A 17,251-nucleotide genomic window follows, 5' to 3' on the forward strand; every position below is an offset into this window, starting at 1 on the left:
ACACCTGTGTGTAATTTAATCTCAGTATAAATACTGCTGTTCTGTGAAGCCCTCAGAGGTTTGTTTAAGAACCTCAAGCCCCGTACACACGTACGGATCGTCGTCATACAAATGTTCGTCTTTTCTCCCCGGGATGTCGGTGTCTGTTGAAAAGTGCAAAGACAGCACAAGGACAGCACAAGAATTTTGTCCGCTGACTGCAGAAGTGATGTCATGTGATGGTTAACTTTCCCTGTGTTTTTTATTTTCTGAGCATGCCCAGTCTTGCAAATCTGCGGTCTGTCGGCTGATTTCTGTACTGACAGGCGAACAATTGTCCGTTCTGGTGTCCGCAGACAAAAATTTTCATGTTTGCAAGAAAGACTCTTGTCCGCGGATTGTGTGCAGACAGCTGTCGGAGGCACCATACTAACACGCGTACAATCGGCAGATCTTTCGTCCGCCGACGTTTGTATGACGACGATCTGTGCGTGTGTACGGGGCTTTAGTGAACAAACAAGCATCATGAAAGCCAAGGAAGACCCCCGACAGGTCAGGGATAAAGATGTGGAGAAGTTTAAAGCAGGGTTAGGTTATAAATAAAAATATCCCAAGCTTTGAACATCTCACAGAGCACTGTTCAATCCAACATCCGAAAATGGAAAGAGTATGGCACAACTGCAAAGCTACCAAGACATGGCCGTCCACCTAAACTGACAGGCTGGGCAAGGAGAGCATTCATCAGAGAAGCAGCCAAGAGGCCCATGGTAACTCTGGAGGAGAGGAGAGATCCACAGCTCAGGTGGGAGAATCTGTCCACAGCACAACTATTAGTTGTGCGCTCCACAAATCTGCCCTTTATGAAAGAGTGGCAAGAAGAAAGCCATTGCTGAAAGAAAGCCATAAAAAGTCCAGTTTGCAGTTTGTGAGAAGCCATGTGGGGGACACAACAAACATGTGGAAGAAGGTGTCCTCTGACAGTCTTCACCAATGGGTATTGACCTCTTATCCATAGCAGCAAGCTAGGCATAAGACTTGTTAAAAACAAAGTAATTTACATAGACACACCTATGGGGGCTGTCCCACTGGTCCAATACCCCCCTGCTATCAGCCATCCCAACTCAGTTTGTCTTATGCCTAGTTAAGGAGTAAGATAGGCTTCCCTGTGCTGGGGCTACAGTCTCAGCCTTTCTTCTATTTTATGATTTTATTTTCTCAAGTGTGTTTTTTTTACACTACTCTTTTTTTTTTTACTACTGCTTTTTTTTCAGCATTTAGTTAGTCGATTCTTCGGATGACGACGGCGTTGCGGAGCTGGGAGTCGCACTGGTCGTCCTGGTGTTCCAGGACAGAGGGCCTTATGGAATCCCAGCCCGCCATCGAGCTATGTGTGGCGGAAAACTAACACTGCACATCACACTGAACACACCATCCCCACTGTGAAACATGGTGGTGGCAGCATTATGTTCTAGGGATGCTTTTCCTCAGCAGGGACAGGGAAGCTGGTCAGAGTTGATGGGAAGATGGATGGAGCCAAATACAGGGCAATCTTAGAAGAAAACCTGTTAGAGTCTGTAAAAGACTTGACTGGGGCAGAGGTTCACCTTCCAGCAGGACAACGTCCCTAAACATACAGCCAGAGCTACAATGGAATGGTTTAGATCAAAGGATATTCTTGTGTTCGAATGGCCCAGTCAAAGTCCAGACCTAAATTCAATTAAAACTCTGTGGCAAGACTTGAAAATTGCTGTTCACAGACGATCTCCATCCAATCTGACAGAGCTTGAGATATTTTTCAAAGAATGGGCAAAAACGTCCCTCTCTAGATGTGCAAAGTTGGTAGAGACATCCCCAAAAAGACTTGCAGCTGTAATTGCAGGGAAAGGCAGTTCTACAAAGTATTGACTCAAGGGGGTGAATACAAATGCAGCCACACTTTTCACATATTTATTTGTAAAACATTTTGAAAACCATTTATCATTTTCCTCCCACTTCACAATTATGTGCCACTTTGTGTTGGTCTTGAAGGGGGGGAGTTTTTTGTCTCGGGTGGAGCCCTGCAGTAGGTTTTTGCCGCCGTCCCAGAAAGATTCTAAAATTATATGGATATGGGTGCCTCAAACCCAAGGGTGGGGACTTTATGGGCAAGAGTAAATCAAGAAGTGATGTTGAAAATAAAACAATTTAGTCAATAATAGCAAAGTACATATTTATAATGGGATAAGCCCATAACCATAGATAGTGGTGTATGGGTAAAGGCCCATAGTGTGAAGTCAGAGAAAGTATGGAAAAAATTGTGACTTGAGTACGGTGATGTAGATCAACCTTTTTGCTATTTCTATTTTCCGAGTGTGGATAAACAGAATGAAATCCAGAGCAAAAAGGAAGGGATCCTGGATATGATCCTAGTAAGTCCTGCGCGTTTCGGCCCAAAGAGGGCCTTTCTCAACGATAGATCAAAATGCAAGAATAAAAATAGAGAATTTCCGCGCTAATATAATGAATTAAAAAGGAATGATAAATAACAGCAGCCAACACAAAATCAACCAACAGTGACTCAAAATGCAATAAAACGTAAAAGTGTAGCGCTAAGAAAAATTGATAATCATAAAAATGAAAAATTAGTGTCCAAATGAATAAATCACTAATAATCACAATAATGTGTTTAAAAATGTCCAATTGAATGAGTCCCCAACAAAAAAACTAATATGGAGAAAAAACATAAATCCGCAAGTGCAATAATCCAAGGGGGGGAGGGATTCTTCCCAGGACACCAGGGGTATGTGAAGGAAGGGAACACCTCTGTGATGGAATATGATAAGCAGCTTACCAGATTTCTATGGCTGCTCAGATTAGTGAGTCAGCCTCTCCCAGCTGTTAATCCAGACCACTGAAGGTCAGAAGTTATATAGGTACTTTATCAGCTCCAAGGAACCACCACTCAAGATGCAGGAGGATCAGTATAGGATTGGCACTCATCAATACATGTCATCAATCATAAGTGAATATGTGAAGAAAAGAGAGGCAAAGCCCATAGCGTAATCCCGTTTAAAAATTGAAATCTTGTTTATTAAAGGTTATACTCACAGTGTTTCATCAAATAACAGGCATATCAATGACTATGTCAGGGATGGAGATGCGGCGTCCCACAAGTAGTCCCAGATAGTAGATGATGAAGGCCGGCTAGTTTCAGGGGGCGTGTGGACGTTGCGTCTGGAGTCGCCAACGTTTCGTCTCACGCCCAGACGAAGTCTATTGAGACGAAACGTTGGCGACTCCAGACGCAACGTCCACACGCCCCCTGAAACTAGCCGGCCTTCATCATCTACTATCTGGGACTACTTGCGGGACGCCGCATCTCCATCCCTGACATAGTCATTGATATGCCTGTTATTTGATGAAACACTGTGAGTATAACCTTTAATAAACAAGATTTCAATTTTTAAACGGGATTACGCTATGGGCTTTGCCTCTCTTTTCTTCACATATTCACTTATGATTGATGACATGTATTGATGAGTGCCAATCCTATACTGATCCTCCTGCATCTTGAGTGGTGGTTCCTTGGAGCTGATAAAGTACCTATATAACTTCTGACCTTCAGTGGTCTGGATTAACAGCTGGGAGAGGATGACTCACTAATCTGAGCAGCCATAGAAATCTGGTAAGCTGCTTATCATATTCCATCACAGAGGTGTTCCCTTCCTTCACATACCCCTGGTGTCCTGGGAAGAATCCCTCCCCCCCTTGGATTATTGCACTTGCGGATTTATGTTTTTTCTCCATATTAGTTTTTTTGTTGGGGACTCATTCAATTGGACATTTTTAAACACATTATTGTGATTATTAGTGATTTATTCATTTGGACACTCATTTTTCATTTTTATGATTATCAATTTTTCTTTTACGTTTTACGTTTTCACTTTTACGTTTTATATCAACGATAGATCACCAATTATGTTTTCTAGCCCAGATATTGCATGTAACTGCACTGTTCTCAGATATTCAGACTGCAGCGGGAACCGTATGCTGCTCACAGGTGGTGTCAACCTCTTTTGGATTAGACTGTGTGATCCTAATGGATTTCATCACAGTTTGTATTAGTTGTCTTCAAAGAGCTTCAATCTATTGATTGGGTAGATTTTTGTGCATCCAGCGGTTTATTTCCTGGTTGTTCCAGGCGTTATTGCTCGTCATGGAAAGGAAAGTTCCGTCCTTTCAATCTCAGTAGCAGCATACACCTCCGGGACCTGTCCGCTCCCTCTGTTGGTAGTGGAGAGATGCACAAAAATCTACCCAATCAATAGATTGAAGCTCTAGCAAAAAGGTTGATCTACATCACTGTACTCAAGTCACAATTTTTTCCATACTTTCTCTGACTTCACACTATGGGCCTTTACCCGTACACCACTATCTATGGTTATGGGCTTATCCCATTATAAATATGTACTTTGCTATTATTGAATAAATTGTTTTATTTTCAACATCACTTCTTGATTTACTCTTGCCCATAAAGTCCCCACCCTTGGGTTTGAGGCACTTTGTGTTGGTCTATCACAAAAAATCCCAACAAAATACATTTACATTTTTGGTTGTAGCATGACAAAATGTGGAAAATTTTAAGGGGTATGAATAGTTTTTCTAGGCACTGTATAGACTTATTGGGATTTTTTTTTTTTATTACCAGAGATGCAGCAGAATACATTTTGGGGAAAACAATAGTAGAATCTTGGAACAGATTTCCAGCAGAGGTAGAACCGGTTCACACTGCCGCGACCATGTCAGAGCGACTTTTTACTGCGACTTGTGAATTATTTTGCGCGACTTATATGACAGACGACTTTGTGTTTGGCCAATCAGAATATGATGTGTTGTGACCTAATTCCCCTTTTCTGTTTTTTTTTTTTACTCATTTCCTCATTGCCCACCAGTGCCACGTATCAGTGTCCACCAGTGCCACTGCCCACCAGTGCCACATATGTGTCCACCAGTGCCACTGCCACGTATCACTGTCCACCAGTGGCACTGCCCACCAGTGCCACGTATGTGTCCACCAATGCCACTGTCCATCAGTGCCACATATCAGTGCCACGAATCAGTGTCCACCAGTGCCACGTATCAGTGCCACAAATCAGTGTCCACCAGTGCCACAGATCAGTGTCCACCAGTGCCACAGATCAGTGTCCACCAGTGCCACAAATCAGTGTCCACCAGTGCCACAAATCAGTGTCCACCAGTGCCACAAATCAGTGCCACGAATCAGTGTCCACCAGTGCCACTTATAAGTGTCACGAATCAGTGCCACGAATCAGTGTCCACCAGTGCCACGTATCAGTGCCACTTATCTGTGTCCACCAGTGCCACTCACACAGACCAAGCAGAGATAATGGAATATATATACCATTACATATATATATATATATATACATACCATATAGGCATGGCTGCAATGTGGGGAATGCCTGGCTAATCTCTTTCTTCTTTCCTGGAAAGTCTGATAACAAGTCGCTTCAATTAAGATAAGGAGGCGACTCCCATTGAAGTATATGGGACAGTCGGATCACAAGTCACCTCAAAGTAGTACAGGACCCTTTTCTGAAGTCGGAGCGACTTCAGTAGTGCCAATTAAGACAGCACTGATTGATTAACATTGCTTGGGGCGACCTGGGTCTACACAAGTCGCCTCACAAGTCGTGCTAATGTGAATGGGCTCATAGGGAGTCAGCAGAAAGGTAAGTAAATAAAAGGCAGCCTCTATGGATTAGTCAATAAACACAAAAATAAAAAAAGAGAACCGGGACTTTAAGGTGTTGAACTTTAATTTTTTTTTTTTGTGTTCTATTTTTATGATTTTATTTTTGTGTTTATTGACTTATCCCTTGGCACATGGTGTTGACAGGATTGGCTCTGGCATTTTTTCCTCTCCAGCCTCTATGGATTACTTGGTCTTTTTCTGATAGTCCTGTTCTATGTTAGGCAAAAATATATAAACTAAAAAGATCAGCGCAACCAACACATGAATCAATGTAAAGGTCTGACTGGTCCAAAGGCAGCGAGCACTAATTATGCTAACACGGCATAAAAATGTGAAAAATCAAAAAAATGCCAACAGTGCCCAATACCATAATAAACTACAAAGGTATTGAATATAGTGAAAAGTGCTATATCATCAAAAATGGCAGCTACACCTTCTGTTACTTTATTGTATGCCTTCATGTTTCCTTACATAAATAAAGAATTTACAAAAAAAAAAAAATGGCGGCTACAGCGCAGACCTAAATTGCCGGGAGGGCGTACATTGACGTCCTCCCGGCAACGAGTGGCATGTGCGCTTCCTGCAGAGTTTGCCCAAATTGCTCTGTGATCGGCGAGTCCATGAGACTCGCCTGATCACAGATCAGAGTAAGGGGGCGATCCCGCCCCCCTTACCACGTGATCAGCTGTCAGTCAATGACAGCTGATCATGTGAAGTAAACAGCAGCCGGCAATCAGCTGTTTTTTTTCTCCTCAAACTATCAGTGTGTGGAGAAAAAAAAAAAACGATTGCCAGCTGCTGTCAGAGGGACATCGGTCCCATAGAGGAGAGGGATTATTTATGCCCCCAGTGCCACATACCCGTGCCCACAAGTGCCCCCCACCAGTGCCAACTATCCTTGCCCCATCATAAGTGTCACCTACCAGTGCCTATCATTGCCCATCAGTGCCACCTATTAGTGCCCATCAGTGCCCACGAGTGTCGCCTATTAGTGCCCTTCAGTTTCGCCCATCGGTGTCACCTTATCAGTGCCCATCAGTGCAGACTACCAGTGCAGCCTACCAGGGCCCATCAGCGCAGCCTCATCAGCGCACATGAATGAAGGAGAAAAATTACCTGTTTGCAAAATTTTATAACATAATATAAAAACAGTTTTTTTTTTTCAAAATTTTTGGTCTTTTTTTGTTCAGCAAAAAATAAAAACCCCAGTAGTGATTAAATACCACCAAAAGAAATCTCTATTTGTTCGAAAAAAATTATAAAAATGTCATTTGGGTACAGTGTTGCATGACCGCGCAATTGTCATTCAAAGTGCGACAGCGCTGAAAGCTGAGGATTGGCCTGGGCAGGAGGGGGGATTAAGTGCCCAGTAGGCAAGTGGTTAAGAATATGAATTTCATATTTTTTCACCTTTTCCATGTTAGGACCTGAAGGCAGTCATGCATGTATGATCAGCATCGTAGGTCTATTATCTAGTCTTGAGCGTGAGACAAGACCACCTCTGTGTTGGTGTGCAGCCAGATTTTAGAGCTGCCGTGCCATTACCAGAGCAAGGGATAAGAGAACAAATAGCTGTAGCTAACCAGTTAGGCTGCACTGTAAGAAATTATTCGTGGAAATTCCGTTTTTTTTACAAATGCCTTGTCCTTTAACCACTTGCTTACCGCCCCATGCAGATTTACTGCGGCAGGGCGGCTCGACTGCGCATAATCACGTAGATTGCAGCCAGCCTCCCGCAATCGTCACAGAGACTGACGGAAGAGCCGCCTGCTTTGCCCAGGAGCGGCTGCCTGCCGCAGTAAAACCGCGGTGGGTGGTCGTTATGTGGTTAAAATTATAAACAATCTCGAGGCACCCCATTCTAAAAATGTAAAAACTATTCTAATAGTTGCAGCAACGACAATACATGTGGGACACCCAATGTTAGAGGTGATTTATTCTTCCAAAGCAAACTGGTACTGACCAGTTTTCCAATGTTTCTCTTCTCCATCACTTAGCTAATGAGACCCCAAAGCTGATGGAGAGGCAAAAAGGGTCAAACAAGGGAGCTATGAAGGCAACTGACATCCTCCTTATCAACTGATGATATTCTTGATCGCTAGAAGGTTGTAATGGTTTTGTGTACCTAAAAGGCAGGTTTGATCCACCCAACAGCTTGTATACAATTTTGGGGCATTTTTTGGGCATTTTACCAAGGCGCCTCTGTAGAAACCTCAAGACACCCACAAACTTTCCTCCATGCTTCATATTCCCATCCAGTGCCAAGTTATGATTGACATCCACATAGTATTCTGCAGGGGGGCCAACATCCGACAAGCAAAGAGATCTCTGGATTTACATGATTACACTCCCAATCCAAAATCTTAACATTTATAATCTGTTGTAACATTTTCACATAATGAGAGATTTGTACACATGGTCACAGAATCACAGTTACACGTGCAAACATCACAGTTACAAAAGTTTTACAAAATTTTATAGAAATACAGGAAGACCAAATCATTACTACTGCAAAATCATAAAGGATACGCAGGAGCAAAACCATCTGACACTGCAGCTGCGGTGGAACTACAAGTTCCAGGAGGCCCTGTTGGACGCAGACCTCTACTGCAGCTGGTCTGTATTGTCAGTGTAAGTTCTATATTCATATAACAGTCTGTTTTATCATTCAGTCCTTTATAGGAAGCCATGCAGCATTATCAAAACAAAGAAACAATGCCTGCTAGGAATGTACAAAAAGGGAGACCTTTTTTCAGTGCGGTACGGGAGAGTCTCATAGCAATGAGAGATAATTACCGTAAATGGCAGTACTGGGTCGGGGCTGTGATGAACAGGATTGGGTAATATTTCCGCGCAGTTCAAAAGCTCATGCCATGGCTGAGGTTGCATCTCCACACTGCTGCAGTACGACTCAGGTTTGGGTTTCTAAATGTTTTACTCTGTTCACACCCATGTGATCCAATTTGGCCAATCACACTGCGTTTTGTGAACCGATTTTGGGGTGTTGTTTACTTAAAAAAAATAAATAAATAAAAAATAAGAATAAGAGTCGGTTCACACTGGGGCGATAAGACTCTGTACTACTTCGGAGCGACTTGCAGGGACTTCACATAATGAAAGTCTATGCAAGTCGCTCCGAGGTCGCCCCGAAGTAGTACAGGACCCTTTTTCTAAGTCGGAGCGACTTGTGTCGCTCCTATTAGAACGGGTCCTGTAGCGGTCAATGGACCGCGAGGGGAGCGCGACTTGTCAGGCTGACAAGTCGCGCTAGTGTGGACCGGTGTAACGTGAGATTTACCTACCCCGTGAGAAAAACCTACCTTCGTCACTTCCGGGCAGGAACAGCTGAGCAGCGCAGCACTGCGCATGCTCAGAGCCCCGGAAACCGAATGAAAAAGATAAGGAGCTGACTACTGGGCATGCGCAGTAGTATGACAGTATTAGGGTGTCCGTGAAAAAAAGCTACCCACGCGGCGGTGACATTAAAACAGCTGCCCGACAATATGAATCTACTCCGCTCCTTCCCCTGTCACTTCACTGATGTCGGCGAGTAAATATAAAAGCGGCTGGCGGGTCCGTTATGTATCTTCTCATACACCCGGCGGCGCTTTTATATTTACTAGCCGACATCAGTGAAGTGTCAGGGGAAGGAGCGGAGATGATTCATATTGTCGGGCAGCTGTTTTAATGTCACCGCCGCGTTACAGACAATGAGGGTGCACCGGAAGTGACGAGGGTAGGTTTTTCTCACGGGTAGGTAATTCTCACGGAACACCGGCTCTCATACTTAATTAGCTAGATGCAGCATCAGACCGATGCTGCATCTGTCTCCCACCGGCTCTAACACTGAGAACTGAGCAACCAAACACCGCTGATCGCTCGGTTTTCAGTGCTCCTAGAGCAGAGCGTCGGTGACTGTCAGTCACTGGCTCTCTGCTCTGCCCCCTCCTCGTTTACTGGAGCGCTGGGCTGTGGAGAGGGCAGGAGCGGCTGGCTCAGGCTCTCAGTGGCTCACTGAGCCGGGTGCCGGTCTAGGCATGTGGGCAGATCCTGACGTCGTTGTTTTGATCTTGCCTGAGCCTGAATCAGCTCTGTGGTTTCAGCTGTCTGCTGAAAACGGGTCAAAGGAGTGCCGAATGAACTGCACTCCTGTGATCCACAGGAGAAGTACAGCCAAAGCTCATTTTGCTGTACTTCTCCTTTAACATTGACACCCACAGCGGTTTTCATGAACAGAGTGTGATTGTGATGCGGGAAATGCACAGGAATCACTTCAAATTAGGGATCGATCAATTATCGGCAACACCGATATATTGGGGGCTGATATGCACTTTCCCCGATATATCGGAATCGGCCCCGGAGGTTACCGATATTTCGGGAAAGTGCTTGTACCGGAGTGAGAACTGCAGCTAGAGGCATCACCCCGGTACCGGCGTCCACAGTCAGCTGTCTTGTAATGACAATCAAAGCGGCTGAGAAGCCACTCGGCTGTCATTACAAGGAGCCTTCCGCGGCTTGCCGGGGTCTCCCGTCCCACTGGCAGACCCGGGCATCCTACCTGCACGGCCGCTGAAGACCCAATCAAAACCGCATTCGGCTCTCCATGTCTAAAAAACCCGGAAGTGATGTCATAACATCACTTCCGTGTACTCGGCGCCAAATTTAAAAAAAATGACAGAATTCAAAGCAGCCAAACTGTCATGTTGGGATAGTGAATCAATAAATTAAAGTTTCTTCATAAATATTAAACCAAAGAAGACACAGAGGGATCGGGGGTACAGCTGCTTTTGGATATCAGGTTGGGGGAGGGGGGGTGTCAGGTTGGTGAAGGGGGGTAGCGGGGTGTCACGTTGGGATAGTGGGGTGTCAGAGTGGGGGGAGGGAGGTAGTGGGGTGTCAGGTTGGGGGAGGGGGATAGTGGGGTGTCATGTTGGGGGAGGGGGGTGTCAGGGTGGAGGAGGGGGATAGCGGGGTGTCATGTTGGGGGAAGGGCTATGACACACAGGAGGAGGTGACCTGTGTGTGTGGGGGGGGGGGTGTATATGACATTGGCATTCTAATTTCTAGCAGGGTTCCCTGCTAAAAGACCTGAACAGTTCATTACTTTGAAATGTTGATAAGGGTTGTTTTAAGCCCTAAAAAGAGTTTTAAAAAGTGCCAAAACCTCTCAAATGGTATCAGAATCAAAGAATTAAAAGTTTCTTCATAAATATGAAACCAACAAGGACACAGAGGGATCAGGGGTACAGCTGCTTTTGGATATTATCAGAAGAAAAGCACTTTAACTGCCGAGTATTCGGGAACCCCCAAAAAAATCAAGTCGTAAACAGCAGAGTCACTCTAGTATTGGGAGGCAGTAATGCACAACTGCACAGAGTTCATTCAAAAGATAACTGATCTCAAACATATTTTGAATAGTCTTAGTAGTTCAGTAAAGTAATGTAAACTTCAGTAGTTGGGGTGTCTGAAGCTGCCCAAGATATTTCACACAGGGATTAAAAAAAAGGGGGGCTTGATGTATGAAGAGAGTCTGTTGCTAGCAGAAACCATGCAAAGATAAAAGGATATTCCGGCAGCCATACACCATTTCCAATTATGGGATCACCAGATAAAAGCAGCCACAGCTCACTCCATCCAAGCCCCCCCCAACGCGTTTCATGGGATGAAACACATTGGGGGCGTGGCTTGGATGGAGCAAGCTGAGGCTACTTTTTTTCTTTTATTACATTTCATTATGAGAATGTAATTAATAACAATGGCTGCAACATTTGGCCGACAAGTTAAATCAAGAAAAACAATATACAGTATGTTAGTATAAGCTGAGAGAGACCTAGCAGTGCTGGGTCTATTGGTGTACATTAAAGCGGAATTCCATCCAAAAGTGGAACTTCCGCTCATGTGCTTCCTCCCCCCCTCCGGTGCCACATTTGGCACCTTTCAGGGGGGAGGGGGGGAACGGGTACCTCTCTTTGACAGGTACTCTTCCCCACTTCAGTGAGACGGCGCCGCAGCGCTATTCCTCAGACGTTTGGCCCCCTCCTCCTTCCTCTGCCGCCGAGCCTCTGCATGCGCATTAGGGACCCGCCCGTGAAGCCACAATGCCGGGTTCCCTCACCAGCAATGGTGGCGGCAGCACCCGACAGCCAATGGAAACATCAGCTGCGTTGCCGACATCGCTGGACACCAGGACAGGTAAGTGTCCTAATATTAAAAGTCAGCAGCTACAGTATGTGTAGCTGCTGACTTAAATTTTTTTGGAGGGGGCACCGCTTTAAGAAATGTGAATAGATGGTAGTCAGACTAGTAAGTAGCAAGCGAACGAAAGAGGAGGAGGCCTCAACTTTTACACTACCATGTGGAATGTCAATTTAGGAGAGGTGTGGAAAGTCAATTGGAGGATCATAGGCTAAGGCTGCTTTTATCTGGTGATCCTATGACTGGTAATGGTGTGCGGCTGCTGGAATATCCTAGTACCTTTCCAATGTGCCTTGGGGGTCAGGACAGAACCACTCCCAGACAGCACCCTCACAACTGCTTCCATCTCATAGGACAATGGTTGCCTGAGCGGGATCCCCCAGAAATATTCAGGGTGGCAGGAACCATATTTCTTATACCTTGCTGAGTTTATAAAAAGGAATGAGAAATTGTAAATGGCAGCTGCCAATCAAGATACCCTTATCAGATATTTAATACAGATACTCAGGAGCTGGTCTTTAGCAGATACTCAGGGGCTGGTCTTTAGCAGATACTCAGGGGCTGGTCTTTAGCAGATAATCAGGAGCTGGTCTTTAGCAGATACTCAGGAGCTGGTCTTTAGCAGATAATCAGGAGCTGGTCTTTAGCAGATAATCAGGAGCTGGTCTTTAGCAGATACTCAGGAGCTGGTCTTTAGCAGATACTCAGGAGCTGGTCTTTAGCAGATACTCAGGAGCTGGTCTTTAGCAGATACTCAGGAGCTGGTCTTTAGCAGGTAATCAGGAGCTGGTCTTTAGCAGGTAATCAGGAGCTGGTCTTTAGCAGGTAATCAGGAGCTGGTCTTTAGCAGATAATCAGGAGCTGGTCTTTAGCAGATACTCAGGAGCTGGTCTTTAGCAGATACTCAGGAGCTGGTCTTTAGCAGATACTCAGGGGCTGGTCTTTAGCAGATACTCAGGGGCTGGTCTTTAGCAGATACTCAGGGGCTGGTCTTTAGCAGATACTCAGGGGCTGGTCTTTAGCAGATACTCAGGGGCTGGTCTTTAGCAGATACTCAGGAGCTGGTCTTTAGCAGATAATCAGGAACTGGTCTTTAGCAGATAATCAGGAACTGGTCTTTAGCAGATACTCAGGGGCTGGTCTTTAGCAGATACTCAGGGGCTGGTCTTTAGCAGATACTCAGGGGCTGGTCTTTAGCAGATACTCAGGAGCTGGTCTTTAGCAGATACTCAGGAGCTGGTCTTTAGCAGATACTCAGGAGCTGGTCTTTAGCAGATACTCAGGAGCTGGTCTTTAGCAGATACTCAGGAGCTGGTCTTTAGCAGATACTCAGGAGCTGGTCTTTAGCAGATACTCAGGGGCTGGTCTTTAGCAGATAATCAGGAGCTGGTCTTTAGCAGATACTCAGGAGCTGGTCTTTAGCAGATAATCAGGAGCTGGTCTTTAGCAGATAATCAGGAGCTGGTCTTTAGCAGATACTCAGGAGCTGGTCTTTAGCAGATAACCAGGAGCTGGTCTTTTGAACTTAGAAGCCATCTGAAGGCTTTCAGGAGTGAACGTATTTCTCATCCGTAACAGAAAAGGTTCCAAAAAGTTAGCTGCCCACGTAGGTGCCTGGCTTACATAGTTTCAGAGATTTAGTCGGTCCAGGGCAAAGAAATAATCATAACCCCCCAATACCAACACAACATATTTCCAACTTGTTAATTGGCTCCATTTTCAACTTGATCCATTGGCTGCCCAAATGTCCTGCAGAAGAGTAATGTTAGGGGGGGACACCAGTGGTCTCCTTCCTCTTTCAGCATATTCCAGGCCTCCTGCATGCCACGGGGTGTAAGTCTGTGGGAGGTAAACATGGTCCGATAACAGCAACTGTTGTGCGGGATTGATGCAGCACCCGCTATCTTAGCGACGTGTCGGGGGGCGATACCAGCTACCTTTGCCAAAATGCCCGTGTATACATCCTCAACTGCAGGCCAAGGGCCATTGCCAGCTTCCTGCAAAAGGTGACCGACTGCTCCATGAGACAAAATGTAGCTGGTGCCACTACAATACGGGGGATAATGGTCACCGGCATAAAGCTCATGTGACACATAGTGGCGATTCTCTGGATCCCGAAAGGCGGGGACATGCCAGTGTATCCGGCCGAGATACTGGAGTTCCTGTTGCTGCTCCTTCAGAAAGGCTGACAAGGCCAAAGTGTTGACAAAGACATCGTCATCAGTCTTGAGCAAAAATCCAGCACCTTGGCACTTCTGCAAGGCCCATGCCAACCCGGTCAGACTTTTTAGCGTTAGGTTCCGGTAAGAGTCCGTGAAGTTGGCTTGAATGATGTCTCCATGAGCGACTGCCTCGTGCACCAGGGCTGATCTCTCTTCTGCTTTATCAGGAACCGCCAACACGAACAGAGTTAGGGACGAAGAAGACGTGGCAGAGGAGAGACTCCCCCAAGTTTGCCGGATTGCATCTCTTCTATCTCGATGGGAAGGGGCACTGGAGACTAAGATAAGGAGTAAGGGTGGCGGAGAGCAAGCATTGGCGGGAGAGAGCAGGAAAGGTGGCAATGGGATGCGGGAGAGTCGAGAAGAGGAAAGCTGAGAAGGGTTTGGGTAGAAGATGGGCAGTGTTCGAGACAAACACTCTTCCAGATACCCGGAAAGAGACAGAAACAGCAGCAGCAGAAGTGAAGAGAGAAGTAAAAACATGGAAGACCAACGTCGTCTATGAATGCAGAACAAGCGTAGGCAAGCAGCGATAATTGGTCGCATGATGTGAAGAGCTGGATACTGCCCAGTTCTCTAAGCTCTGCTTTGCGATCCTAGCAGAATGCAACTGGCTTACTCTTCACCTGGCTTCTTTAGGCAGCGACTTGTGATCACATCCTATCAGGAATCAGCCGTAGTCTTTGTCTGCTTGAAGAAAAACCGAGAGGTTGGGCCTGAGAAATGGGTTTCAGTGCAAGTTCATCCTGAGGAACGTCTTCATATCTTGAGTCATTCTGAGCAATTGTATTTCATAATCACACCTGAGGGCTTTATTCCAGGAAAGACAACACATGGTGATTCATGGAGGAGAGGTTTAAAGTATCACTAAAAAAGAAGACAGAACAAAAAGAAAGGTTGAAGAGTAAAATAAAAAAATAAAGTTGGCCCTAGATGTCAGTTGGGGGGGGGTCACAGAAAGACAAAACGTATCACAAGGACTTTACACTATTAATATATAATGCTGGGGATAAGGTTGGGGAAAACCTTAAAGCGGAGTTCCAACCAAAAGTGGAAGCTCCGCTTATCTGTCTTCTCCCCCCTCCGGGAAATACTGATATATATGGGGGGGGGGGGTGTCAGGTAGGGGGAGGGAGGATAGCGGGGTGTCAGTTTGGGGAGGAGGTGGTGGGGTGTCATGTGTTGGGGGAGGGGGGATGGTGGGGTGTCAGGTTGGGGGAGGGGGGATGTCAGGTTGGGGGAGGGGGATAATGGGGTGTCAGGTTGGGGGAGGGGGATAGTGGGGTGTCAGGTTGGGAGAGGGGGATGTCAGGTTGGGGGAGGGGGATAGTGGGGTGTCAGGTTGGAGGAGGGGGGATAGTGGGGTGTCAGGTTGGGAGGGGGGGGGGATAGTGGGGTGTCAGGTTGGGAGAGGGGGGATGTCAGGTTGCGGGAGGGGATAGTGGGATGTCAGGTTGGGGGAGGGAGGATAGCGGGGTGTCAGGTTGGGAGTGGGGGATAGTGGGGTGTCAGGTTGGGAGAGGGGGGATGTCAGGTTGGGGGAGGGGGATAGTGGGGTGTCAGGTTGGGGGAGGGGGGATGGTGGGGTGTCAGGCTGGGGGAGGGGGGGGGAGTGTCAGGTTGGGAGAGGAGGGTAGTGGGGTGTCAGGTTGGGAGAGGGGGGATGTCAGGTTGGGGAGGGGGATAGTGGGGTGTCAGGTTGGGAGAGGGGGATAGTGGGGTGTCAGGTTGGGAGAGGGGGATAGTGGGGTGTCAGGTTGGGGGAGGGGGGATGGTGGGGTGTCAGGTTGGGGGAGGGGGATGGTGGGGTGTCAGGTTGGGAGAGGATGGATGTCAGGTTGCGGGAGGGGATAGTGGGATGTCAGGTTGGGGGAGGGAGGATAGCGGGGTGTCAGGTTGGGAGAGGGGGGATGTCAGGTTGGGGGAGGGGGATAGTGGGGTGTCAGGTTGGGGGAGAAGGGATGGTGGGGTGTCAGGCTGGGGGAGGGGGGGGTAGTGGGGTGTCAGGTTGGGAGAGGGGGGATGTCAGGTTGGGGGAGGGGGGACAGTGGGGTGTCAGGTTGGGAGAGGGGGGTAGTGGGGTGTCAGGTTGGGAGAGGATGGATGACAGGTGGGGGAGGGGGATAGTGGGGTGTCAGTTTGGGGAGCAGGTGGTGGGGTGTCATGTGTTGGGGGAGGGGGGATGGTGGGGTGTCAGGTTGGGGGAGGGGGGATGTCAGGTTGGGGGAGGGGGATAGTGGGGTGTCAGGTTGGGAGAGGGGGATGTCAGGTTGGGGGAGGGGGATAGTGGGGTGTCAGGTTGGAGGAGGGGGGATAGTGGGGTGTCAGGTTGGGAGAGGGGGGATGTCAGGTTGCGGGAGGGGATAGTGGGATGTCAGGTTGGGGGAGGGAGGATAGCGGGGTGTCAGGTTGGGAGTGGGGGGTAGTGGGGTGTCAGGTTGGGAGAGGGGATATGTCAGAATGGGGGAGGGGGATAGTGGGGTGTCAGGTTGGGGGAGGGGGGATGGTGGGGTGTCAGGCTGGGGGAGGGGGGGGGGAGTGTCAGGTTGGGAGAGGAGGGTAGTGGGGTGTCAGGTTGGGAGAGGGGGGATGTCAGGTTGGGGAGGGGGATAGTGGGGTGTCAGGTTGGGAGAGGGGGATAGTGGGGTGTCAGGTTGGGAGAGGGGGATAGTGGGGTGTCAGGTTGGGGGAGGGGGATGGTGGGGTGTCAGGTTGGGAGAGGATGGATGTCAGGTTGCGGGAGGGGATAGTGGGATGTCAGGTTGGGGGAGGGAGGATAGCGGGGTGTCAGGTTGGGAGTGGGGGGTAGTGGGGTGTCAGGTTGGGAGAGGGGGGATGTCAGGTTGGGGGAGGGGGATAGTGGGGTGTCAGGTTGGGGGAGGGGGGATGGTGGGGTGTCAGGCTGGGGGAGGGGGGGGTAGTGGGGTGTCAGGTTGGGAGAGGGGGGATGTCAGGTTGGGGGAGGGGGGACAGTGGGGTGTCAGGTTGGGAGAGGGGGGTAGTGGGGTTTCAGGTTGGGAGAGGATGGATGTCAGGTGGGGGAGGGGGATAGTGGGATGTCAGGTTGGGGGAGGGAGGACAGCGGGGTGTCAGGTTGGGA

The 17,251-nt window shown here is 47.7% G+C and overlaps 1 protein-coding gene across 1 annotated transcript; it reads right to left on the minus strand.

Annotated features, from left to right (window-relative positions):
* Positions 1–13,432: 13,432 nt before the first annotated feature.
* On the minus strand, positions 13,433–14,842 carry B3GALT4 (beta-1,3-galactosyltransferase 4). Its single transcript, XM_082263982.1, has one exon. It carries the CDS (start codon positions 14,695–14,697, stop codon positions 13,633–13,635), a length of 1,065 nt encoding a protein of 354 aa, XP_082120108.1. The 5' UTR covers positions 14,698–14,842; the 3' UTR covers positions 13,433–13,632.
* Positions 14,843–17,251: the final 2,409 nt, after the last annotated feature.

Source organism: Pelophylax lessonae (genome assembly GCF_965119305.1).
Source record: "Pelophylax lessonae genome assembly, chromosome: 7".
Lineage (NCBI taxonomy): Eukaryota > Metazoa > Chordata > Amphibia > Anura > Ranidae > Pelophylax > Pelophylax lessonae.